Source organism: Entelurus aequoreus, linkage group LG17 (assembly GCF_033978785.1).
Source record: "Entelurus aequoreus isolate RoL-2023_Sb linkage group LG17, RoL_Eaeq_v1.1, whole genome shotgun sequence".
Taxonomy (NCBI): Eukaryota; Metazoa; Chordata; class Actinopteri; order Syngnathiformes; family Syngnathidae; genus Entelurus; species Entelurus aequoreus.
Genome location: NC_084747.1, coordinates 13,206,143 through 13,233,721, shown reverse-complemented (window position 1 = coordinate 13,233,721; position 27,579 = coordinate 13,206,143). Strand labels below are relative to the sequence as shown.

General features: G+C 42.0%; 2 protein-coding genes across 3 annotated transcripts in view; both read right to left on the bottom strand.

Annotated features, from left to right (window-relative positions):
* Positions 1 to 18,385, bottom strand: part of LOC133632370 (gastrula zinc finger protein XlCGF57.1-like) — a 63,307-nt gene extending 44,922 nt beyond the window's left edge. For both annotated transcript variants that reach the window (XM_062024758.1, XM_062024759.1), the window contains exon 1: positions 18,095 to 18,385. In XM_062024758.1, the coding sequence (XP_061880742.1) occupies positions 18,095 to 18,209 (115 nt within the window). In that variant the 5' untranslated portion in view covers positions 18,210 to 18,385. The remainder of the gene's footprint in view (positions 1 to 18,094) is intronic.
* Positions 6,635 to 9,019, bottom strand: LOC133632412 (gastrula zinc finger protein XlCGF57.1-like). The gene has a single exon (XM_062024818.1). It carries the CDS (start codon positions 8,703 to 8,705, stop codon positions 7,470 to 7,472), a length of 1,236 nt encoding a protein of 411 aa, XP_061880802.1. The 5' UTR covers positions 8,706 to 9,019; the 3' UTR covers positions 6,635 to 7,469.
* Positions 18,386 to 27,579: the final 9,194 nt, after the last annotated feature.

Here is a 27,579-nt window from a genome sequence, read left to right as displayed (position 1 = left end):
CCAAAAATGGTTGGCCAAAGGTTTACGTTGTATTGTGCACCCTGACGGCAAGTGTGGGAGTCCGTTCTGAAGTATGAAGTAAAGAGTGGACGTGACGACAGGCTGTCCTCACTCAGGTCCGCACGGACCTGGAGGGGGCGTGCCTTAAGTCCGGCTGGAAATCGGGAGAAATTCGGGAGAATGGTTGTCCTGGGAGATTTTCGGGAGAGGCACTGAAATTCGTGAGTCTCCCGGAAAATTCGGGAGGGTTGGCAAGTATGGCTGAAGCTGATTGGAAATGTCGACAGCAATTGGCGCACCTTCAAGCAGCAGTTCCAACTGTACATGGCGGCTATGGGACTGCAGGATAAGCCGGATGCCAGGAAGGTAGCGTTACTGCTTACAATAGCAGACCCAGTGGCGTGCGGTGAGGTTAATGTCTGGTGAGGCACTGCATCATCACAGTCACATTTACAAACATATGAACCCTAAATAGTATCTTATTCACCATGTGATTGGCAGCAGTTAACGGGTTATGTTTAAAAGCTCATACCAGCATTCTTTACACAACTGTAGCACACAAAAAAGCACATTTAATAAAAAAAACATTATTATGGTCTTACCTTTCTTGCTGGACATCCACACAGCCAGCCTTTGCGTGTGTACCACGCCGTTTGAAAAGAACAGATCTTCTGTCCCGAAGTCAAAAGCAAACCTTTTAGCTCTGGCGTTGGTCTACCTTTAATTATTACCTCCTGCTTCGATTGAAAGTCCAGTTTAGAAAACTGTTTTATTTTACATATGTAATCCTCCATGTTTTTAATAAAAGTCCAGGCGAGAGGAAATAAACAATCGCTGCACTAATTGACTTGCAAACTTTTTTTTTTTTTTTTCTTCTGCGGCTGAGGAATGATCTCTGGGATCACTACCGCCCTCTACCACCAGGAGGCCGGATTACTGCGAGCCTCAACCAGTACGTTTTTTGCAGCCGTTTTATGAATGCTCAGCACAAGAAATACCTTACACATATACGTTTTTGACAAAATACACTGTACATTATATACCTCAGCTAACTAAACTATGCCATAGTTTAGTTAGCTGATATAATTCATATAGCAATACAGTCTCACTGCACAGCAGCTCAGCACTTAGCCGAGTCATTGCGCAATCCATGTTGAGGCACAACTGAGTGACGTGCCTCAACTGGCTGCTGATCACCGCACCGTCTCTTCTCAGTATTTGAACGGCAAATGTGAAAATAAAAATAAAAATAATCTAAAACTGGTGAAGTTAAATGGAAAATAACTTTAGTATAATCACTGGATACATATAACAATTTTATTATTATTTTTTTCTTTTTACATTTTTTTTCTTTCCATGATGGCAGGTGAGGCCCCGCCTCCCCTGCCTCTAGTGACTGCACGCCACTGAGCAGACCCACATGCCATTGAAGTTGGATGACAAAAACAAGTTGGATGTTGTCATTGAGAAGGTTGATGCTCATTGCTCTCCCAAGAAGAATGAGACATATGAGAGATATGTGTTCCGTTCAAGAGTGCAAGATCATGGAGAAAGTTTTGACAGTTTTGTGACTGATTTGAGGCTGAAAGCACAAACATGCAACTTTTCTACACTCAAGGACTCTATGATAAGGGACCAGATTGTATGTGGCATAGAAGACAAAAAAGTCAGAGAAAGTCTGTTGAGAGAGACAGAATTGTCGTTGGAGAATGCCATAAAAATTTGTCATGTAGCAGAATTGTCACAGATGCACGCCAAGACATTTGGTGAAATGGCGTCCACCGCAGCCAGCAGCGTGAAAGGTGACAACGTGTGTGCCGTGTCAAGGGGACGGAAGTCGCAGCCTACACAGCAGAAGAGTGACGTCATGTTCCAATGCTAGCGCTGTGGGTCGCAGCACAAGCCAAAGCAGTGTCCAGCATTTGGTAAGCAGTGTTCCAAATGCAATGGAAAAAATCACTTTGCCAAACAATGTTTTGCAAAAGGAAAACCATGCGCTAAAAAGGAAAACTCTGTCAATGTAGTGGAAGACACTGATCTGGGTGAAACATTCCTCGTTGGCCTAGTGAACAGTGAAAATGAAACTGAAGAAGAAGTCAATGCTGTTGATAAAGACAAGTGGATTGCACCGCTACAAATAAATGGAACTCTAGTTACCATGAAACTAGATACTGGTGCAAAGGCAAGCTTGATCAACATGTCAGACATCAAGGAGATGAGAGAAAAACCGAAAATCCACAAAACAACAGTTGCACTGAAGGACTACAATGGTCGTAGCATTGACAGTCTGGGCACATGCAAATTGAGAGTCACTGTAAAAGATGAAGAGTTGCAGCGTGTTATTACCAACACGCAGAATGGATGGCCTCCACGTTCCAGCCCACGGTTCTTCCATGTTAGAGGTGAACTTTTACTGAAGCGAAACCGAATAGTCATTCCACAATCATTGAGGCAGGACATACTACAAAGAATCCATGAAGGTCATCTAGGGGTTGAAAAGTGCAATAGACGAGTATGCGACACTGTATACTGGCCTGGAATCAACAAAGACATTGACAACATGATTGGCAGATGTTCAACATGTCAAAAATACAGAAACAAACAAACCAAAGAACCCATGATATTGCCTGATGGTCCTACTGCACCATGGCAGAAAATGGGAATGGATTTATTTCATTTAAAGGGCAAAGAGTATGTTGTTTTAATTGACTACTATTCTAATTTCCCTGAAATGGCTTTGCTATCAAGCAAAAATCACTGTGTGATCACGCATGTCAAATCTATATTTGCTAGACATGGTATACCGCATACTGCGGTGAGTGACAATGGACCATGTTTCAACAGCAAAGAGTGGCAGAAATTTGCAAAGCACTATGATTTCAGACACGTGAGGTCAAGCCCTCTGTACGCACAGTCCAATGGAAAGGCTGAGAAAGGAGTACATATTCTCAAACAACTTTTGAAGAAAGCAGTGGATAGTAACTCTGATCCATACCTAGCACTACTTAGCTACAGAGCAACACCTCTTGGGTGTGGCTTGTCACCCTCTGAACTAGTGATGAACAGAAAGCTTCGTACTACACTACCAAGTATGTCAACACCACCGCAGAGTCAAAAAGTACAACGGAAGCTAACGCAAAAAAAGCTAAAGCAGAAGTCGTTTTATGACAAAGCAGCCAAATCGCTCCCACCACTATCACCAAGTGACACAGTGAGAATTGAATGTCCTGATGGTTGGAAAACAAAAGCTACCGTTCTCCAAGAAACATCACCACGATCATATACTGTGAAGACTGAAGAAGGACAGATACTACGTCGCAATCGTCGCAGTTTGCTGAAGGTTCCAGAGATTTTTCAAACCAAGCAACAGCTGAGTCCGAGGTTTCATCTGCACCTACTGACTTTGAAACAATGCCAATGCAGCACATGAATGAAGATGTGACTGACGATCCTGAACCTGTGTTGAAAAGATCCACAAGGCAGATCAAGAAACCTGTGGATGATGACTACGTGTATTATTGAACTCTTTTAAAGGTCTACTGAAAGCCACTACTACCGACCACGCAGTCTGATAGTTTATATATCAATGATGAAATCTTAACATTGCAACACATGCCAATACGGCCGGGTTAACTTATAAAGTGCAATTTTAAATTTCCCGCAAAACTTCCGGTTGAAAACGTCTCGGTATGATGACGTATGCGCGTGACGTCATGGAGTGAACGGAAGTATTCGGACCACATTGGATCCAATACAAAAAGCTCTGTTTTCACCACATAATTCCACAGTATTCTGAAAATCTGTGTTGGTGAATCTTTTGCAATTTGTTTAATGAACAATGAAGACTGCAAAGAAGAAAACTGTAGGTGGGATCGGTGTATTAGCGGCGGACTACAGCAACACAACCAGGAGGACTTTGAGATGGATAGCAGACGCGCTAGCTGCCGACCTCACCTTGACTTCCTCCGTCTCAGTGCCGCCGACCGCATCTATGATCGGGTGAATTTCTTTGTCGCTCCGTCGATTGCTGGAACGCAGGTGAGCACGGGTGTTGATGAGCAGATGAGGGCTGGCTGGCGTAGGTGGATAGCTAATGTTTTTAGCATAGCTCTGTCGAGGTGCAGTAGCTAAGTTAGCTTCAATGGCGTCGTTAGCAACAGCATTGTTAAGCTTCGCCAGGCTGGAAAGCATTAACCGTGTAGTTACATGTCCATGGTTTAATAGTATTGTTGATTTTCTGTCTATCCTTCCAGTCAGGGGCTTGTTTCTTTTGTTTCTATCTGCATTTAAGCACGATGCTATCACGTTAGCTCCGTAGCTAAAGAGCTTCGCCAATGTATTGTCGTGGAGATAAAAGTCACTGTGAATGTCCATTTCGCGTTCTCGACTCTCATTTTCAAGAGGATATAGTAGCCGAGGTGGTTTAAAATACAAATCCGTGATCCACAATAGAAAAAGGAGAAAGTGTGGAATCCAATGAACCCTTGAACCTAAGTTACGGTCAAAGCAAAAAAAGATACGTCCTGCACTGCACTCTAGTCCTTCACTCTCACGTTCCTCATCCACGAATCTTTCATCCTCGCTCAAATTAATGGGGTAATCATCGCTTTCTCCGTCCGAATCTCTCTCGCTGCATTGTAAACAATGGGGAAATGTGAGGAGCCCTTCAGCCTGTAACGTCACGCTACTTCCGGTACAGGCAAGGCTTTTTTTATCAGCGATCAAAAGTTGCGAACTTTATCGTCAATATTTTCTACTAAATCCTTTCAGCAAAAATATGGCAATATTGCGAAATGATCAAGTATGACACATAAATGGATCTGCTATCCCCGTTTAAATAAAAAATAAAAATTTCAGTAGGCCTTTAATTTCAAACTGATTGACAAGCTAAAGAGTTAATGTTTTCTAAAATGTTTTCTAATACTGTTGTGCATGGATAGTTTTTGAAAAGATTGCATATTCATGTGGCCAAGAAAGAAAAACAAGTTATTTGTTTAATACATGACATTGTATTAGCAATGTGTGAGGGGGATGTAATGATAGTGTTTGACCACATGGTGGTAGTAATAGTCTACAATTGACTAGGAACCACTTATAGTATGTGTCGAGTAGGACTCTTTAGAAGTGGACACATCTGGTACGCACAAATGTTGAAGAAGCGCTTGTAATATGTTATCGTTATTAAAAGACAGTTCTACAAGACATCCAACAATGTGTTATTTAAAACAATAACATAACAAGTAAGTCTTGTGAAAGTGTGAAACTAATAAAATAATCAACCAGAACTTACAATTAGTCTGACATCCAAAAAAGAAAACATAGATTTCACAAACATATCAGAAGTAATCATGCCTCGTTGGCCTCATAAACTCAGAGGGAATAGTTTATTTTCAATCCGAGACTCCATTAACGTCTTCCACATCAAACACTTGTCGTCTCATGCTGCTTCCTTAATTCCCTCACATATTAATTGTCCCCCCAACAACGTGACTAAATTATATTCCCCACTCAATTGACATGGGTCTGTAACAAAAATAAAGTTAAAATAAAGTTAACCCAAGGAAATAACTTTTTAATCACATTATGTGTACAATATGAACTTATCTTTATGCATTGTATTTATTTATTCTCACCAACTACGACATTATATATCAAATATACATGTTGCTTCTGTCAGCAGCTACACTGACATTGATGTGTCTCTGAGAACTGAACACATTTTTATAACTTATAACAGTTTCGGTTTCATAATACACCTTACGGTGCAACCTGGACACATCATCAGTGATTCTCCCGGGGTCAGGGGCGCCGCTAGGGATTTTGGGCCCCATGAAAATAATCTTTACAGGGCCCCCTGTATTATAAAACTAATCATCATTAGGGGCCTCTCTGGCCCCCCTCCATCATGGGCCCCTAGAATCCATCTCCTTTACCCCCCTTTTTCGGCGCCCCTGCCCGGGGTCATAGGGTGTTTCGGGTCTTAATCAAACACCCTCTCCCGGGCGACCCAGCCGAGGGTGATCAGTCCCTCGACTTGTGTCCAGGTAGCGCACCACGCCACGCGTCCCCCCTCCGACGGTCTGCCCCGGTGGTGCTTGGAGGTTCCAGGCACTGTGGGGAGTGTCCGAGCCTGGGTCCTCCTCCGTCTCATCAGGGCCGTACAGGGTACTGGCCCTGTGCGTTGCACCACGGGTTTCCTCAGGCAGCCTATCTTGATCTTATGTGTCTTCAGGGTTTTTCGCAGCGTTATATGGGTGCTCCCCTTGCGGGAGCTGCAGCTTGGGATGCTACCCCTCCTTGCCCCGGTTGCCGTCTTTCCGGGCTGTCAACTGTCTCTCCAGTTGTCACCACTCTTTCGGGGTTGCCATCCAGCCTCTTCCTGGAAGTCAATGGCGATGCCATACTGGATCGGTTTCATAATACACCTTACGGTGCAATACACCTTACGGTGTGTTTATACAGTAATCTGCTCACATGAGTCAGATTACAGCAGGGGTGTCAAACTCATTTTAGCTCAGGGGCCGCATGGAGGAAAATCTATTTCCACGTGGGCGGGACGGGTAAAATCATGGCATGATAACTTAAAAATACGACTACAACTTCAGATTATTTTCTTTATTTTACTTTGGCCAAAAATAGAACATATTACAAATAATCCTCTTGACAAAACACTTCAAGTTAGTTGAACATTAAGAGGAAAAAAATGGTGCATTTTCAAAAACACCTTGAAGAACACAATGAACTTAGACTTAATCTCAGTGTTTCTACAAAGCAATTCAACTTTAAGTCACAACCCATCTAGGATTGAACAAAAAACAAAATAAAGCACAAATAAAAACTATTCTATGTATCAACTAACTCATTTGTCATTTCCACATATTAATCCTGTGCTAACTCAACAAACCATACAAACTGAGGAAGAAACTATTCAAGAGTGTTGAGTTACTTCCTGTCTTCTAGACATAATGTGTATTGATAGAAAAATAAAAGCTGTGCTTGTGTTAATTGTTCATATGTCTCTGATTTGCACATCATTAAGTCTGAGGAGTAAAAGTTGTCAGTTTGTTATGCAAACAGTTACCCAGCATCACTTATGTGTCAACGTCAGTTTTGACACATCTCAACTTTGCAGTGAAAAAGGGTGTAGTGCAGGTTTTTGAGCGTGCACAAACTTGACACATGAGGCCCCAGGTCCCTGGACTGAAGAAGGAGTAACCAAGCACTTGAAGCATCATCTATCTTACTGTTCAGGAAGGTTTCAGATACAGAGAAGACATGGGGTCATGAGTAGATAAGATTATGCTCCAAATAATCCAAGTTTGTATGAATACCTCAGATATTTGTGAAAGAAGCAGTGAGGAGGTCCTGGGTAGGGTGGATGTCACCACATATGAGCAACATACCACAAACTAAACAGCTAATTGATTATTTTGTGTGTTCTTATGTGTTTTACTGCGTCTGCATTATTACTAAATGTTTTTTCTCCAGTGTGTTCTCATGTGTCGAGTCAATGTGCTCCTAACAGAAAAGCTTTTGCCACAAAGGGAACACTTATTAGGTTTTTCCCCTGTGTGTGTTCTCATGTGTACAGTCAACTTAATCTTAACAGAAAATGTTGTGCCACAAACTGAACACTTAAATGGTTTTTCACCTGTGTGTGTTCGCATGTGTTCAATCAAAGTGCTCTTAACAGAAAAGCTTTTGCCGTACACTGAACAACTAAATGGTTTTTCACCTGTGTGTGTTCTCATGTGGGAAGTCAAATAGTCATTAAGAGAAAAGCTTTTCCCACAAACTGAACACTTAAATGGTTTTTCACCTGTGTGTGTTCTCATGTGGGAAGTCAAATAGTCATTAAGAGAAAAGATTTTCCCACAAACTGAACAATTAAATGGTTTTTCACCTGTGTGTGTTGTCATGTGTTTTGTCAACGAACAATTTAGAGAAAAGCTTTTGCCGCAAACTGAACAACTAAATGGTTTTTCACCTGTGTGTGTTCTCATGTGTTCAGTCAACTTCATCTTAAAATAAAATGTTGTGCCACAAACTGAACACTTAAATGGTTTTTCACCTGTGTGTGTTGTCATGTGTTTGGTCAACGAACAATTTAGAGAAAAGCTTTTGCCGCACACTGAACAACTAAATGGTTTTTCACCTGTGTGTGTTCCCATGTGTTCAATCAAACTCCTCTTTAAAGAAAATGTTGTGCCACAAACTGAACACTTAAATGGTTTTTCCCCTGTGTGTGTTCTCATATGGGAAGTCAAATGGTTATTACGAGAAAAGCTTTTCCCACAAACTGAACAATTAAATGGTTTTTCACCTGTGTGTGTTCTCATGTGTTGTGTCAATGAAGTATTTAGAGAAAGGCTTTTGCCACAAACTGAACACTTAAATGGTTTTTCACCTGTGTGTGTTGTCATGTGTTGTGCCAAACAGTTATTACGGGAAAAGCTTTTCCCACAAACTGAACAATTAAATGGTTTTTCACCTGTGTGTGTTCTCATGTGTTGCGTCAATGAACTATTTAGAGAAAAGCTTTTGCCGCAAACTGAACAACTAAATGGTTTTTCACCTGTGTGTGTTCTCATGTGTCGAGTTAAACTGCTATTTCGAGAAAAGCTTTTGCCACAAACTGAGCAGCTCAAACATTTTTTACCTCTCTTCTTTGAAAAGCAGTGTTTGTTGTCAGTGTGAGTCCTCATATCACCTTCACAGTCTGTATCGCTGCTCAAAGGTTCTTCAACCTCGTCTTCAGCCTCACTATCTGATAGTGGAGCTAAGAGATTGTCTACTTGTGGTTTCTCTTCATCATCTTCAATCTTCACAGAGAGAATACTCAGTGGAAACTTGGTGTAATCAGCTTCCTCTCGTCCTAGAAGACACTCTCCCTCCTGAGTGATGCAGAGTTCCTCCTCTTCCTTTTTAATGCAGGGTGGTTGTGGAGTCTCCTGCTTCAAAGTGGAGCTCCCCCCTAACTGAGGGGAAACTTCTTCTGGATTACCGATCAGCTGCTGGACGTCTGACACAAAGACACAAACAAAAAACACACTTATTCTATGTACTGTATGTGTGTGTAGTGTTTCATGGCCATTCATTTAGTGCCTTGCCAGAATGATGGATCAATGTTTACATGACTTGTCAAAGACTCAGAAAAGTTCAGCTAGAATCACATAAAGTAGAAAACATCTGCTTCGATGGACATTAGGATACTACAAACTAACAGTGGGGAAAAAGTCAATATTGAAATACATCGCACAACCAAAAAAGATAATTTCTATCTCAAATAAGTCTGTAGTTAAAAGTAGAGGACTTTTTTTTTTAATACAAAATGCAAAAAATGGTATCCACGTTCTGTACAATTGTAATGATCATTTTATTTACTTTGTTTTTGACACAGTTTGTCCAATAAATTATTACTGGCATCGAGTGTACTTATATACATTTATTTTAAGTAGTTTTTGAATTTTTCAATGACTTTGTAAAAATCACAGTAAAACTCCATGTCACAATATTACAATAGACTATTGTGTCGTGACTCAAGTACCGTGATACATAGTTTATCATGAAGTCCTTTCCAATACCTCGTCTAGGGCTGGACAATTATGGCAAAACATAATAATCACAATTATTTTGAGTGATTTTGAAATCACGACAAATAACACCATTATTTATTTATTTGAAAACGTAAAAACTAAATTGTAAATATAATCTAAAAGAACAACCAGATATACATTAGTAACAAATGAATTACACATAAAATAATCATAGTAACAATAAATTAAAATGATTATAACAACATGGCACAGGGGTTAGTGCATGTGCCTCACAATACGAAGGTCCTGAGTAGTCTTGGGTTCAATCCCGGGCTCGGGATCTTTCTGTGTGGAGTTTGCATGTTCTCCCCGTGACTGTGTGGGTTCCCTCCGGGTACTCCGGCTTCCTCCCACGTCCAAAGACATGCACCTGGGGATAGGTTGATTGGCAACACTAAATTGGCCCTAGTGTGTGAATGTGAGTGTGAATGTTGTCTGTCTATCTGTGTTGGCCCTGCGATGAGGTGGCGACTTGTCCAGGGTGTACCCCGCCTTCCGCCCGAATGCAGCTGAGATAGGCTCCAGCACCCCCCGCGACCCCAAAAGCGACAAGCGGTAGAAAATGGATGGATGGATAGCAATATGTTTTTTGTCTATTTTGTCAGTCTATTTTCTCTCTTTGTAGCGTTTGATGGACGCTACGTCACTACATGGGTGGAAAAATAGCTAAGCTACAGGAATCACTACGGGTTCAGAAAGGATCGAGGCTAACACCACGCTACTGGGAACTGTAGTTAAGCTACATAGCGTCGCTACTTGTTGTGCACTACTGCCCATCACTGATTCTAACTCGTAAATAAACTCTAGCAAAAGTCAGCTAGCAATGCAGGTAATGGGGATGCACTCTATTTCGCCTATAAAAAACAAAGAAATATCCAAAAGTTTCCAGCAACTTTTTATGTACACGCTGTAAGTATATATGTAATGTAATAACAGGCACATTCATAATAACATGTACAAACCCCATTTCCATATGAGTTGGGAAATTGTGTTAGATGTAAATATAAACGGAATACAATGATTTGCAAATCCTTTTCAACCCATATTCAGTTGAATGCACTACAAAGACAACATATTTGATGTTCAAACTCATAAACTTAATTTTTTTTGCAAATAATTAACTTAGAATTTCATGGCTGCAACACGTGCCAAAGTAGTTGGGAAAGGGCACGTTCACCACTGTGTTACATGGCCTTTCCTTTTAACAACACTCAATAAACGATTTGGAACTGAGGAAACTAATTGTTGAAGCTTTGAAAGTGGAATTCTTTCCCATTCTTGTTTTATGTACAGCTTCAGTCGTTCAACAGTCCGGGGTCTCCGCTGTTGTATTTTACGCTTCATAATGCGACACACATTTTCCATGGGAGACAGGTCTGGACTGCAGGCGGGCCAGGAAAGTACCCGCACTCTTTTTTTACGAAGCCACGCTGTTGTAACACGTGCTGGATGTGGCTTAGCATTGTCTTGCTGAAATAAGCAGGGGCGTCCATGAAAAAGACGGCGCTTAGATGGCAGCATATGTTGTTCCAAAACCTGTATGTACCTTTCAGCATTAATGGCGCCTTCACAGGTGTGTAAGTTACCCATGTCTTGGGCACTAATACACCCCCATACCATCACACATGCTGGCTTTTCAACTTTGCGCCTAGAACAGTCTGGATGGTTCGCTTCTCCTTTGGTCCGGATGACACGATGTCGAATATTTCCCAAAAAAATTTGAAATGTGGACTCGTCAGACCACAGAACACTTTTCCACTTTGCATGAGTCCATCTTAGATGATCTCGGGCCCAGAGAAGCCGGCGGCGTTTCTGGGTGTTGTTGATAAATGGCTTTCGCTATGCATAGTAGAGCTTTAACTTGCACTTACAGATGTAGCGACCAACTGTATTTAGTGACAGTGGTTTTCTGAAGTGTTCCTGAGCCCATGTGGTGATATCCTTTAGAGATTGATGTCGGTTTTTGATACAGTGCCGTCTGAGGGATCAAAGGTCACGGTCATTCAAAGTTGGTTTCCGGCCATGCCGCTTACGTGGAGTGATTTCTCCAGATTCTCTGAACTTTTTGATGATATTATGGACCGTAGATGTTGAAATCTCTAAATTTCTTGCAATTGCACTTTGAGAAACGTTGTTCTTAAACTGTTTGACTATTTGCTCACGCAGTTGTGGACAAAGGGGTGTACCTCGCCCCATCCTTTCTTGTGAAAGACTGAGCATTTTTTGGGAAGGTATTTTTATACCCAATCATGGCACCCACCTGTTCCCAATTAGCCTGCACACCTGTGGGATGTTCCAAATAAGTGTTTGATGAGCATTCCTCAACATTATCAGTATTTATTGCCACCTTTCCCAACTTCTTTGTCACGTGTTGCTGGCATCAAATTCTAAAGTTAATGATTTGCAAAAAAAAAAAATGTTTATCAGTTTGAACATCAAATATGTTGTCTTTGTAGCATATTCAACTGAATATGGGTTGAAAATGATTTTCAAATCATTGTATTCCGTTTATATTTACATCTAACACAATTTCCCAACTCATATGGAAACAGGGTTTGTACATTGTCTTTGCGCCACAGTAAGTCTTTGCTGTCGTCCAGCATTCTGTTTTTGTTTACTTTGTAGCCAGTTCAGTTTTAGTTTTGTTCTGCATAGCCTTCCCTAAGCTTCAATGCCTTTTCTTAGGGGCACTCACCTTTTGTTTATTTTTGGTATACGCATTAGATACCTTTTTACCTGCACACTGCCTCCCGCTGTTTCCGACATCTACAAAGCAATTAGCTACCGGCTGCCACCTACTGATATGGAAGAGTATTACACGGTTACTCTGCCGAGCTCTAGACAGTACAGCAACTCAACAACAACACATCATTTGAAGACTATAATTACTGGTTTGCAACAAATATTTTTAACTCAACTAGCTGAAACTAGATCATCTCCCACGGCATACCAGACTGTATCTCACGGCACGCGGCACAGTGGTTGAAAAACACTGCAGTAGATATCACCTCATTCTTTTAAATGGACTGAAACACCTGGTGGGCCTCTCTGGTACTGTTCACAAATGGTTCACTTCCTATCTGTCAGACAGAACATATTTGGTAAGTTTGGATACATACACTTCAGAAAACCACTGTCAGTAACTATAGTTTAAAGCAAACGCCATTTATCAACAACACCCAGAAACGCTGACAGCTTCGCTGGGCCCAAATTCATCTAAGATGGACTGATGCAAAGTGGAAAAGTGTTCTGTGGTCTGACGAGTCCACATTCAAATTGGTTTTGGAAACTGTGAACGTCGTGTCGTCCGGACCAAAGAGGAAAAGAACCATCCGGACTGTTCTAGGCGCAAAGTGTAAAAGCCAGCATGTGTGATGGTATGGGGGTGTATTAGTGCCCAAGACATGGGTAACTTACACATCTGTGAAGGCACCATTAATGCTGAAAGGTACATACAGGTTTTGGAGCAACATATGTTGCCATCCAAGCAACGTTACCATGGACGCCCCTGCTTATTTCAGCAAGACAATGCCAAGCCACGTGTTACAACAGCGTGGCTTCATAGTAAAAGAGTGCGGGTACTAGACTGGCCTGCCTGTAGTCCAGACCTGTCTCCCATTGAAAATGTGTGGCGCATTATGAAGCATAAAATACCACAACGGAGACCCCTTTCTTGTGAAAGACTGAGCATTTTTTGGGAAGCTGTTTTTATACTCAATCATGGCACCCACCTGTTCCCAATTAGCCTGCACACCTGTGGGATGTTCCAAATAAGTGTTTGATGAGCATTCCTCAACTTTATCAGTATTTATTGCCACCTTTCCCAACTTCTTTGTCACGTGTTGCTGGCATCAAATTCTAAAGTTAATGATTTGCAAAAAAAAAAAAAATGTTTATCAGTTTGAACATCAAATATGTTGTCTTTGTAGCATATTCAACTGAATATGGGTTGAAAATGATTTGCAAATCATTGTATTCCGTTTATATTTACATCTAACACAATTTCCCAACTCATATGGAAACAGGGTTTGTATGATGGATCAGGTGTGATTCACTACAATAGTCGAACAGCTGCTGATGGTGAGGCAAGCAAGGTGTACTGTTCAAAGAAATGTGGCAATAGTCTACATTGAAACACAGGGTAAGGATACACTTCCAGGTCAGAGGTGACTATGACGCGCGCATCTTAAACGGTGGCATTGTGTGTGTGGACAAGGATAAGGTTAGGTGGGATATACCCTGGATAACCTTAGCTGGCTTAGTGTAGAAGGGGCCTTAGAGATAGTGGCTGTTATGTCCACTCAAAAATCCATCAAATAACTTGATGGACTCCATGACTAACTTAGCTTAGTAATAATGCTCGCTAAGTTTTGTATTAGTGGCATTTGCCAAACATAGGAAAGAGGAACTCTTCTGTTTTGATTAAAAAATTCAGACAGCGACCAAACAACTGTAGGCTAGTCTTCAAAACACGCTGCTAACGAGTCGTTGCTCGCGACTTGAACACGTCCATTCTTTTCTGTTACTTGACGACACGACAAACTGTACAGAGACTTTGTTAAATGTGACTGTGGAGAGGCGGGGCCGGCGAGCGAGCAACGAAGCAGCGCACGCCGGGGCCCGGCCCAAGATGGCGGCGAGGAGGCGTGGCCGGGGAGCAAGGGGCGAGGCGAGGCATGCCGGGAGCGACGCCGGGAGCGACGCCGCAATCGTGCCCAGGTGCGCGATCTGCGCACCTGGGCACGATCATCCAATCTCCTCTCGCTAAAGAAAAGGGGAGCAGCTGAGAGAGGGGGGAGGACCGGAAGGAGAGACGAAACCAGAGGGAAGCTGACGCAGCACGAGAGAGGAGGAGAGCGAGAGACAGACGACGACGAGCGAAGGAGAGGAGCTGAAAAGCGACCTGGACTGAAGGTTTTGTTTGAAAAAATAAAACAAACGTCAACTCTGCTCGAGATGTCTCTATTTGATGGTACAGGGAACCCACGAGACGGCTTGAGTCCGTCACAGTGACAAAATAGTCACCTCAAAACCATGGGAAAAAAATAAGTCCATCTACCTTCCCCCCAAGAAGAGTGACATTTTCTCCAGCTGTGGTTCATTACCACACTTTTCACATGACAATTTCATGGACTGCAACATTTGCACGACTCTCAACAAAACAGGCACATCGATTGTGTTTTAAAGAATAATTTGTGTGTGTTAAAGGCCTACTGAAAGCCACTACTACCGACCACGCAGTCTGATAGTTTATATATCAATGATGAAATCTTAACATTATAACACATGCCAATACGGCCGGGTTAACTTATAAAGTGACATTTTAAATTTGCCGCTAAACTTCCGGTTCGAAACGCCTCTGAGGATGACGTATGCGTGTGACGTAGCCCGGCGAACACGGGTATGCCTTCCACATTGAAGCCAATACGAAAAAGCTCTGTTTTCATTTCATAATTCCACAGTATTCTGGACATCTGTGTTCGTGAATCTGTTTCAATCATGTTCATTGCATTATGGAGAAGGAAGCTGAGCAAGCAAAGAAGAAAGTTGTCGGTGCGAAATGGACGTATTTTTCGAACGTAGTCAGCAACAACAGTACACAGCCGGCGCTTCTTTGTTTACATTCCCGAAAGATGCAGTCAAGATGGAAGAACTCGGATAACAGAGACTCTAACCAGGAGGACTTTTGACTTCGATACACAGACGCCTGTAGAGAACTGGGACAACACAGACTCTTACCAGGATTACTTTGATTTGGATGACAAAGACGCAGACGTGCTACTGTGAGTATGCAGCTTTGGCTTCTAAACATTTCATCGCTTGACCGTATGTGCGCAACTTTTTTTTGCGTATGTACGTAACTTTTTTAAAATATATAAGCTTTATGAACCTTGGGTTAGGTGAACGGTCTTTTGGGCTGAGTGATTGTGTGTGTTGATCAGGTGTTTGAATTGTATTGGCGTGTTCTATGGAGCTAGGAGCTAGCATAGGAGCTAGGAGCTAGCGTAACAAACACGCAGGTGTTTTTATGCAGGATTAATTTGTGGCATATTAAATATAAGCCTGGTTGTGTTGTGGCTAATAGAGTATATATATGTTTTGTGTTTATTTACTGTTGTAGTCATTCCCAGCTAAATATCAGGTCACCCCCGGCTCTCACAGCATCTTCCCTATCTGAATAGCTTCAACTCCCCACTAGTCCTTCACTTGCACTTTACTCATCCACAAATCTTTCATCCTCGCTCAAATTAATGGGGAAATTGTCGCTTTCTCGGTCCGGATCTCTCTCACTTCATGCGGCCATCATTGTAAACAATAGGGAACTTTGTGTATATGTTCAACTGACTACGTCACGCTACTTCCGGTAGGGGCAAGCCTTTTTTTTATCAGATACCAAAAGTTGCAATCTTTATCGTCGTTGTTCTATACTAAATCCTTTCAGCAAAAATATGGCAATATCACGAAATGATCAAGTATGACACATAGAATAGATCTGCTATCCCCGTTTAAATAAAAAAAAATCATTTCAGTAGGCCTTTAAAATGCACTTTTATTGATATTGTTTGGTACTTGTTTATTTTACTAATTTAGGCATTATTTATGTTGTTACAAAATGCTATTTCATTTGAATATTCGTGTCACACCCTCGTGAAAGTTGTCTTTTCAAATTTGGGGCCTTGTTTAATTTCAGACACATTTTTAACAAACTATCTGTTATTAAAACATATCATACCATACCACCACCAAAATAATTCAATACAACATTTAAATAAATAAAAAAAAGATACAAACTAGAAAGTAATATAAATATTTAAAGGGGCTCATATGTTTGTAACTTGCTCTCACTTACATTTTTCAAACCAAAAATATTACATAAACACTACCAGCTATCTTATTTCACCATTAGTGTTTGAACACAGCATACATTGTGTATTTTCTTGTTCTTTATGGGTGAGGGCGGACCTACGTCACTTCCGCCTACCAATCCCCTAGCAACCGGGAATTCGTTGAAAACAAACCAGCTCACAGCGAACACAGCATTGACAGAAAAAGCATTTAACGAGCGTTGTGGCTTGGAAGTCGGCGTTAAATCCTTCATTTACGCATTTTTACTTATTCGCATATCGTGTGAAAAAACGAAAATGTATTATTTGCGTCAGACTCGTCTCAGTGAACTTTAAAGCTTCTCAGGCTTAGCTTAGCTTGCTAGTTAGCTTAGCCTGCGCGCTACTAAGAAAGAGACGCGGAAGTTATCAACAACAAGATCAAGTGTTAGTGTATAAAATATTGAGAGATTTGAGGGCTACATGTATTGAATGGCAACATGAAAATTATAGGGTTTATTGGTTTTTAAAAACCCAACTGTTAAGTGCAAATTTAAACGAAACCGGTTTTCGAAAATAGCTAGCTAGGTTATAGACTATATAGTATATTACTTACTTAACTTAATCCTCTTCTTCCCGGATGGGAAATAAGGCTTTGACGACTCGACGCCATTCATCTCGCTGCTGTGCTCGTCTCTGTGCCTCGCCCCATGTAAGCTTCATCTCTTTCAGTTCCCCTTCAACTGTTCTTCGCCAGGTGTTCTTTGGCCGCCCTGGCTTACGTTTTCCCGGTGGTGTCCATCTTAACGCTGCCTTTGGTATCCTCTCGTTTTTCGGTTTTCGAAAATAGCTAGCTAGGCTATAGACTATATAGTATATACCGCATGTTATTTTTGTACAACAACAAATTCAGCTGTCGAACGTTATAAGGTACAAATTCAACAAGTACAACATTAGCACAGATGGTATAGCCAAGTTGTGGTTAAGAAGGTGGATTTTTGTTCCTTATATTTACCAGAAACGAAGTGATCCGAACACACGACCCGGGACTTTGGGGGACTCCAGTGAGAACCGTCCTCGTTTTCCCGGTGTAAAGCTGCGAGCCATTTGTCTCGTCTCTGTGGGCTTTTATCACGCTTTGGCAGAACAAAATACAACCTTTGTTTTCCCTGTTTCCAGTTGTGGTTAGCACAACCAAAAACAACACAGTTTTTCGGCATTTTGGAGGCAGAATGACGGGTTTAACCAGCGTAGGTCGACAGGTTAAAGAGTAATGGCAACGGTTTGTTTTCAACGCCAGTCTGGTTGCTATGGCTCCAAGAACCCGTATGTAGCTCAGTTGCCCGGATGTCGGCCCTCACCCATTACCTCCAATCCTCTGCACGTTGATGTAGACATGTGGTCCAGTCTTCTCTTCACACACTGCACATCTCTTACTCTTCCCCAACATCTCTTCTTTCACATCATTATTTTCTTTACACAAGCGCTTGTTTTGCTCTTCCACTTTCTTCATTTGACTTTTGCATTCTTTCATCTCCTCTGATGTGAACTCCACTGCCTTCTTCAAGCTAACAATCATGGCGGCTCTTTCTTTACATTCTTCAACAAGGTCGGCTAATTTCGATTTTAAGGGCTTGGAATAGTTTTCAAATGACAAAACTTCAAGTCACTCACCTTCATCTTTCGTCTTTATCTCCGTTGGTGATTTGCTGGAAGTTGGTGGCGCTGATTCTCTTTCATGTTCTCTTTTAGCGGACGTCGCCATCTTAGCATAGCAGTAGTCGTCCATCTTCTATCACGTCTTCAATCTTCACTTCAGATATCGCTCCAAACTCAATGCACGTTTCGTGGCTTTGGAAAATGCCAATTGAGATATTTGTTGCTATATTTGCTGTGAATCATATGACTTTAAGATCGTGAATTCGAAGAATCTCCGAACAACCATAGCATGCGGTCTTTGTCTTTTTGCTTCGCTTCAAGTACATTTGCGCATGCGCTAGAAGTTACCAACTTCCGTTTCCTACTCCACAGCAGTGGGTTCTTCTTCTTGTGATTTTTATGGCGGTTGGCAAGCAACCTTGTGGTGAGCATTACCGCCACCTACTGCAATGGAGTGTGGATCGAGGTGGATTCCTGCTCTAAATTATTTTATTTAACCCAGTGTTGTTAAAAAATGTGTGTATAATGCTTTATAACCTGTGTGTTCTGAGTGCAATCCTAATATATCTTCCACTGCTAACCTAATATTCTCTTTCGCTAACTTATTTCCCAGTATTTTCCTTTCTCTATTATATTTTCTACAATGTATTAAAACATGTCTTACATTTTCTATCTGTTGGCAAGAATCACACAGTCCTGTAGCATGTCTCCCCATCAATTTCAATGAACTATTTAGATATGTATGTCCTAATCTCATTCTAGTAATAATGTCTTCTTCCTTCCTATTTCTATTGCCTCCTCCCATTACACCAACTCTCCTCTGGACTTTGTAATACTCTCTACCTTTTGTTTCCTTATTCCAATTATCCTGCCACTTTTTATTGTGTTCTATCTTAATGATGTTCTTCACTTCTTCTTTACTACTGTGCTTCATCTCCATGTTTATTTCTGTTTTAGTGGTTGCTTGTTTTGCGTACTTATCAGCTAATTCGTTCCCCTCAACTCCTACATGAGCAGGAACCCAAAGAAATGTTACCACACCTCCCGCTTTATTTATTCTGTAGACTGCCTGAACTATTTCATCAACTAAATCTTGTCTTGTTTCTGACGCTATGTTTTTTATGCTAGTCAATGCACCGCTAGAGTCCGAGCACACGACTGCTTTTCTTGCTTTATTTTCTTCTATCCAATTAATTGCCATATAAATTGCTACCAATTCTCCCGTAAAAACAGATAATGTATCACTAATTATTTTATTTAATACTATGTTTCCTTGTGGAATAACAGCTGCTGCTCACACCTTTATTATTTATAGTTTTTGATGCATCTGTGTACACCATGATGTTGTCTAAAAACGTTTCCTCAATCCATTGTTCTATCTTGTAACTATTCAAATTTCTATTCTTTAGTAATTGCATGTTTACATTTGGGTTTTCCCAACGGGTATAAAAGAAAGGGCATCTCTATCCTCCTTCAAAACCGCAATAAAAGTTCACCTCCAGGCAGCTACAACCCTAAACTAACACCCTCCCCGGATTGCTAATAATCAAATGTAAACAATCAAATGCAGATACGTTTTCTTTTTCTTATGCCTTCTGATCTCTCTCTCTCTCTCTCTCTCTCTCTCTCTCTCTCTCTCTCTCTCTCTCTCTCTCTCTCTCTCTCTCTCTCTCTCTCTCTCTCTCTCTCTCTCTATGTCCACTACTTGATGTCCATACCCCCCCACCCCCACCCACCCCCCCTCCACACCCCTGATTGTAAATAATGTAAATAATTCAATGTGATTATCTTGTGTGATGACTGTATTATGATGATAGTATATATGATAGTATATATCTGTATCATGAATCAATTTAAGTGGACCCCGACTTAAACAAGTTGAAAAACTTATTTGGGTGTTACCATTTAGTGGTCAATTGTACGGAATATGTACTTCACTGTGCAACCTACTAATAAAAGTCTCAATCAATCAATCAATTTTCATACATCCACGGTGGTATTGCGGGGATTGGTACTGAAGGGCTAACTTTAATATTATCAATTTGAACTTTATTACATCTGTCTCCTATTATCCACCCGAAACTATTCATTTTTTTCTTCTCTTTTTCTTGGCAGTTTAATAGTACTTGATGGGTTGGATGTCCTTGCTTGGACCCTTTTAAGTTTGCCCAATAAACTACTGACAGTTGATCTCTCCTCATATCTAAAGGTTTTTCATTCATCTCTACTTGTAATGCTGCAACTGGGGTTGATTTAGTAGCTCCACAACATAATCTTAAAGCCTGTGATTGGATCCTGTCTATTTTCCCAAGTAATGTTTTTGCAGCAGATTGATAAATAATGCATCCATAATCAATAACAGATCGAATTAAAGTGATGTATATTGCTTTCAATGTCTGCCTACCAGCCCCCCAGTCTTTACCCCTCAAAGCCGTCATTATATTTAAAGGCCTACTGAAACCCACTACTACCGACCACGCAGTCTGATAGTTTATATATCAATGATGAAATCTTAACATTATAACACATGCCAATACGGCCGGGTTAACTTATAAAGTGACATTTTAAATTTGCAGCTAAACTTCCGGTTCGAAACGCCTCTGAGGATGACGTATGCGCGTGACGTAGTCCGGCGAACACGGGTATGCCTTCCACATTGAAGCCAATACGAAAAAGCTCTGTTTTCATTTCATAATTCCACAGTATTCTGGACATCTGTGTTCGTGAATCTGTTGCAATCATGTTCATTGCATTATGGAGAAGGAAGCTGAGCAAGCAAAGAAGAAAGTTGTCGGTGCAAAATGGACGTATTTTTCGAACGTAGTCAGCAACAACAGTACACAGCCGGCGCTTCTTTGTTTACATTCCCGAAAGATGCAGTCAAGATGGAAGAACTCGGATAACAGAGACTCTAACCAGGAGGACTTTTGACTTCGATACACAGACGCCTGTAGAGAACTGGGACAACACAGACTCTTACCAGGATTACTTTGATTTGGATGACAAAGACGCAGACGTGCTACCGTGAGTATGCAGCTTTGGCTTCTAAACATTTGATCGCTTGACCGTATGTGCGCAACTTTTTTTTGCGTATGTACGTAACTTTTTTAAAATATATAAGCTTTATGAACCTTGGGTTAGGTGAACAGTCTTTTGGGCTGAGTGATTGTGTGTGTTGATCAGGTGTTTGAATTGTATTGGCGTGTTCTATGGAGCTAGGAGCTAGCATAGGAGCTAGGAGCTAGCATAACAAACACGCAGGTGTTTTTATGCAGGATTAATTTGTGGCATATTAAATATAAGCCTGGTTGTGTTGTGGCTAATAGAGTATATATATGTCTTGTGTTTATTTACTGTTGTAGTCATTCCCAGCTGAATATCAGGTACCGTAAGTATGCAGCCTTGGCTGCTAAACATTTGATAGCTTGACCGTATGTGCGCGTCACGTACGTAACTTTTTAAATGAAAACAGAGCTTTTTCGTATTGGCTTCAATGTGGAAGGCATACCCGTGTTCGCCGGGCCACGTCACGTGCATACGTCATTCTCAGAGGCGTTTCGAACCGGAAGTTTAGCGGCAAATTTAAAATGTCACTTTATAAGTTGATATATAAACTATCAGACTGCGTGGTCGGTAGTAGTGGGTTTCAGTAGGCCTTTAAAAACCCAATCATAATTCTCTGCGGGAGGACTTCTTCGACAAACTGTACTAATACTGATTCGCTCTCCGTCTTTTCTCCATTTCTATATGCCATCATTCTTGTCAACATCTTGACAGTTCCCCCTTTTATTTGTCTTTTCAATTATTCTAAATTTTCACCTCTTGGAATTCCTGTCACTACTCCTCTTGCCCCTTTTCGTTCTCCCACTTCGATTTTTTCCTTTATTATCTTATTGCACAGTTTTTGCAACCGCATTGCTTTATGTTTTTGCTCTCCATTTTTGCATTTAATCAAAAGTCGTCCGTCCCTAAGCACCTTCACTATCTCCACCTCTCCGATGTCCTTCTTTAACCCCTTAATCAGTGTCATTAAACTTATGTCATTCATGTCTTGACTTGATTTAAATGTATATATAATCCTATAATTATCTTCCATAGTCTTTTTCCTTTTTTCTACTTCTTCATCTTCTTCATGGGCTCTTTCAGCACTCGACTTTCCTTCATGCCCTCCGCTCCCCTTCTTTCCTTTCTCCCCTCTAGTCCTATCCACGTCCATACCTTCCTCAAACATCCCGTCACTATCCCCTTCCATCTCGATCCAGTCACAAAACAGCTTATGCACAACCGCCAAGAAGATTTGGATACTCTCACGTGTTTAGCCACCGCTCTTGGTTTACTTCCGCCTTCCGTCTTCTCTCCGAGCACAGCAGAGGGTTTTCAAAATAAAGGTATTTTAATCTTGTTTTAAAACAATGGTTGGCAAAAGTATCTAACATCAAATAATCTGCAACTACTCTTTGAAAATAAAAAATATATATATACAAGCACGTGCACAGACTTTTTCCGATGGCTGTTGTTCATTGATTGATTGAGACTTTTATAAGTAGGTTGCACAGTGAAGTACATATTCCGTACATCCATCCATCCATCTTCTTCCGCTTATCCGAGGTCGGGTCGCGGGGGCAGCAGCCTAAGCAGGGAAGCCCAGACTTCCCTCTCCCCAGCCACTTCGTCCAGCTCCTCCCGGGGGATCCCGAGGCGTTCCCAGGCCAGCCGGGAGACATAGTCTTCCCAACGTGTCCTGGGTCTTCCCCGTGGCCTCCTACCGGTCGGACGTGCCCTAAACACCTCCCTAGGGAGGGGTTCGGGTGGCATCCTGACCAGATGCCCGAACCACCTCATCTGGCTCCTCTCCATGTGGTGGAGCAGCGGCTTTACTTTGAGCTCCTCCCGGAAGGCAGAGCTTCTCACCCTATTTCTAAGGGAGAGACCCGCCACCCGGCGGAGGAAACTAATTTCAGCCGCTTGTACCCGTGATCTTGTCCTTTCGGTCATAACCCAAAGCTCATGACCATAGGTGAGGACGGGAACGTAGATCGACCGGTAAATTGAGAGCTTTGCCTTCCGGCTCAGCTCCTTCTTCACCACAACGGATCGATACAGCGTCCGCATTACTGAAGAATATTCCGTACAATTGACCATTAAATGGTAACACCCGAATAAGTTTTTCAACTTGTTTAAGGGGTCCACTTAAATTGATTCATGATACAGATATATACTATCAGATATATACTATCATCGTAATACAGACAGACAGACAGACATAGACAGAGAAAGAGAAAGAGAAAGAGAAAGAGAAAGAGAAAGAGAAAGAGAAAGAGAAAGAGAAAGAGAGAGAGAGAGAGAGAGAGAGAGAGAGAGAGAGAGAGAGAGAGAGAGAGAGAGAGAGAGAGAGAGAGAGAGAGAGATCAGAAGGCATAAGAAAAAGTATCTGAATTTGATTGTTTACATTTGATTATTAGCAATCCGGGGAGGTTGTTATAAAAAGGGCAAACATTGAAGAATAAAAATCACTACAAGAAACACAGAAATATTTTTCAACCCACTTAGTTGTTTTAGTTAAAAACCTTTAGAAAGGCAAATCATTACTCTGAATAAAAAAGAAAAGCACTAAGAGTGTAGATCTCCACCAGGACCAATCCTATTGTTCACGTGCTACTAAATTGTGTGCCATCTCATGTGTATCGTGTGCTGCTATGACAATAAACTTCCATGAATCCTGTAAAACACCAGACAGTTAGTAATATGGTTTCACATAAAAATGTTGGTGAAACTGCTCATTTCTACCTAGCGATAGGTGGCTCTAACTGTAGTGCTAATCACTCACCAACAGAAAGCCCTCATCGCACTGCTAATCAATAACTACCATCTTAGGCACTTAACATCACTAATCGCCAGTTAACAGCTATCATGCTAAATGTCAACTATCTTAAATGCAAACATGAAAACAAGACACATTAACGTCTTTCCCCATTACAAACACCATAACACAATCTAAACTTACATAAACACATTACTGTCTGAGCATATAAGATATTCAATTGTGTTACATCACAATTTATTATATTGAAATTAGCCATGTGATTAAGATGGGCACGGTCTGACCAATCACTAGTCAGTAGGAGCTGCTTTGTTCTCGTGTTTGGAGAAAGCGGAAGAGCGATTGTCAGCCTGACATTGATGTGTCTCTGAGAACTGAACACATTTTTATAACTTATAACAAAATGTGTTTATACAGTAACCTGCTCACATGAGTCACATTACAGCAGGGGTGTCAAACTCATTTTAGCTCAGGGGCCGCATGGAGGAAAATCTATTTCCACGTGGGCGGGATGGGTGAAATCATGGCATGATAACTTAACCCTTGTGTGGTGTTCATATTGTTGTTACTCAGCCAGTGTTTGTGGGTCTGATGGACCCGTTGCATTTTGTGGCTTTTAATGCCTCACAATCAAACACTTTTATGTTAAAATACTAACTTATCCCAAAAAACATCTGTAATGAAGTGCTTTGAGAGGCTGGTAAAGGAATACTTTGTCTCCAGACTTCCCCCCACATTCGACCCATACCAGTTTGCTTATCGCCCTAACCGCTCCACAGAGGACGCCATCTCCTCTGCACTCCACCTGAGCTTAGAACATCTGGAAGGAAAGGACACACACGTGCGGATGTTGTTTCTGGACTTCAACTCTGCATTCAACACCATCATCCCGCAGCACTTGGTGAGCAAACTGGCCCCCCTTGGATTCAGTACCCCCCTTTGCAACTGGCTGCTTGACTTCCTCACAGACAGACCCCAATCTGTGAGAGTGGGCAACAACACCTCCAGTGCCATCTCCCTGAGCACCGGCTCCCCCCAGGGCTGCATCCTGAGTCCACTGCTGTTCACGTTGATGACCCATGACTGCTGCGCCAGGTCCACTACTAACCACATTGTGAAGTATGCGGACGACACGACAGTAGTGGGACTCATCCGTGACAGCAATGACATGGACTACAGGGAGGAGGTGAAACATCTGGTTGACTAGTGCAGAACCAACAACCTGGTCCTGAACGTCGACAAGACCAAGGAGATCATTGTCGACTTCAGGAAGCACCAGTCCAGCCACGCTCCACTCTTCATCAACGGCACAGCGGTGGAGATGGTAAGCAGCACCAAGTTCCTGGGGGTGCAGATAACTGACAATAGGACCTGATCCCTACACACCGGAGCTCTGGTAAAAAGATCTCAGCAGCGCATGCACTTTTTGCATCGGATGAAAAGAGCACAGCTCCCTCCCCCCATTCTCAGCACATTCTACAGAGGCACTATAGAGAGCCTACTGACCAATTGCATCTCTGTCTGGACTGGAGCCTGCAGTGCCTCAGACTGGAAGTCTCTCCAGAGAGTGGTGAGGACGGCGGAAAAAATCATCAGGACTCCTCTTCCTCCTATCCAGGAGATCGCAAAAAGCCGCTGCCTGACCAGGGCTCAGAAAATCTGCAGAGACTCCTCCCACCCCCACCAAGGACTGTTTTCACTGCTGGACTCTAGAAAGAGGTCCGCAGCCTCCGTAGCAGAACCTCTAGGTCAGGGGTGGGCAACCTTTACCACTCAAAGAGCCATTTTGGCAAGTTTCACAAATTAAAGAAAGTAATGGGAGCCACAAAAAAAAATTAAAATTTAAAATGAAAAACACTGCATACAAAGCTTAAATGCTTTGTGCTATGTTAACCAGGGGTCTCCGACACACGCACCGGCACGCACTTTAATGTGGAAATTTGATGTTAGTGCAGCCCGCGAGTTTTGAATGAATGGCGCTTGATAGCGTCATGCTTGCCAACCCTCTCATTTTTCCCGGGAGACTCCCGAATATCAGAGCGTGATGACACTGCATTTGGCGCCCTCTACAGTCTGCCCTAACAGTGTACCTGCTCAACCACACGCAGAATGCAATTTCAGCTTGCTCACGTAAGTGACAGCAAGGCGTACTAACTCAGCAGCCACACATCTTACACTGACGGTACCAATACCCAGAATCCCATGCAGCCCTAACTCTTCCGCTCAACCAACGCACGGAGAGGGGGGGGGGGGGGGGGTTGATGTGTGGGGGGGTTTGGTGGTAGCGGGGGTGTATAATGTAGACCGGAAGAGTTAGGGCTGCATGGGATTCTGGGTAATGGTTGTGTTGTGTTTATGTTGTGTTACGGTGGGATGTTCTCCAGAAATGTGTTTTTCATTCTTTTTTTGGTGTGGGTTCACAGTGTGGCGCATATTTGTAACGTAACAATGTTAAAGTTGTTTGATACGGCTACCGTCAGTGTAAGCTGTGTGGCTGATGAGTAAGTATGCTTTGCTGTCTCCTGTGTGTGCAAGTAATAACAACATGCAACATGTGGCTGGACTGGCACGCTGTATGTAAATGCTATAGAGGACAATTACTGCAGTGCAATTAGGGCACGCCCTTTATTTAGTAATTAGAGTGTAAATAGGATTATTTTTTCCCTGGGAGTAATCTATGAAAGACACTGAGATCCATAAATCTCCTGGGAAAATCGGGGGGGTCGGCATGTATGTAGCTGAGCCGCATCAGAGTGGTCAAGGAGCCGCATGCGGCTCCGGAGCCGCGGGTTGCCGACCCCTGCTCTAGGTTCTGTAACAGCTTCTTCCCTCAGGCCGTAAGACTCTTGAACACATCATAATAATCCCCTCAATTCCTCCCAAAAATGGATGAACTCTCTGGAATATGAAGACAATATAACATACATCCATAAATGTAGATGCATATGCAAAAGTGCAATATATTTATTTGTACAGTAATCTATTTATTTATATCTGCACCTTATTGCTTTTTTAAAGTTCAAATTTGAACGACAATAAAAAGTACGTCTAAGTCTAAGACCCACAAACACTGGCTGAGTAACAACAATATGAACGTTGCATGGAAATTTCTCTGCCAGTTTCTGAATACCACAGGGATTCTTCTTTTGTGTTTCTGCACCTGCGGTTCCCACACAAGGTTGCAACATTGTTTGTCAACACTGTCTGCGCTCATTTTGTAGCACATTTGACCCTCTGATGTTCTGTGTACCTACACTCTGTCCTCCTCCTGTCTAGGCCTACTGTGTGAGTGTGTGTGTGTGTGTGTGTGTGTGTGTGTGTGTGTGTGTGTGTGTGTGTGTGTGTGTGTGTGTGTGTGTGTGTGTGTGTGCATGTGGTACACAGAACATAAATTTCCACACTTCTATTAGCCCCGGGTCCAGTGGACCCCGGACATCTTATATGTAATAGAAATGTGTATGGGGGGTGTATGGTGTGTGTTCATTAAATATGTATTCTGATATATGTTCTTCACAGAAAATGAGCCAAAGCCAGTGAGTCTCAGTTTGAAAAATGTATTAATTGTATCATTTTTCTTTTAATAAAAATCGAAAACGGGTCCCACAGACCCAAACACCACACAAGGGTTAAAAATATGACTACGACAACTTCAGATTGTTTTCTTTATTTTACTTTGGCC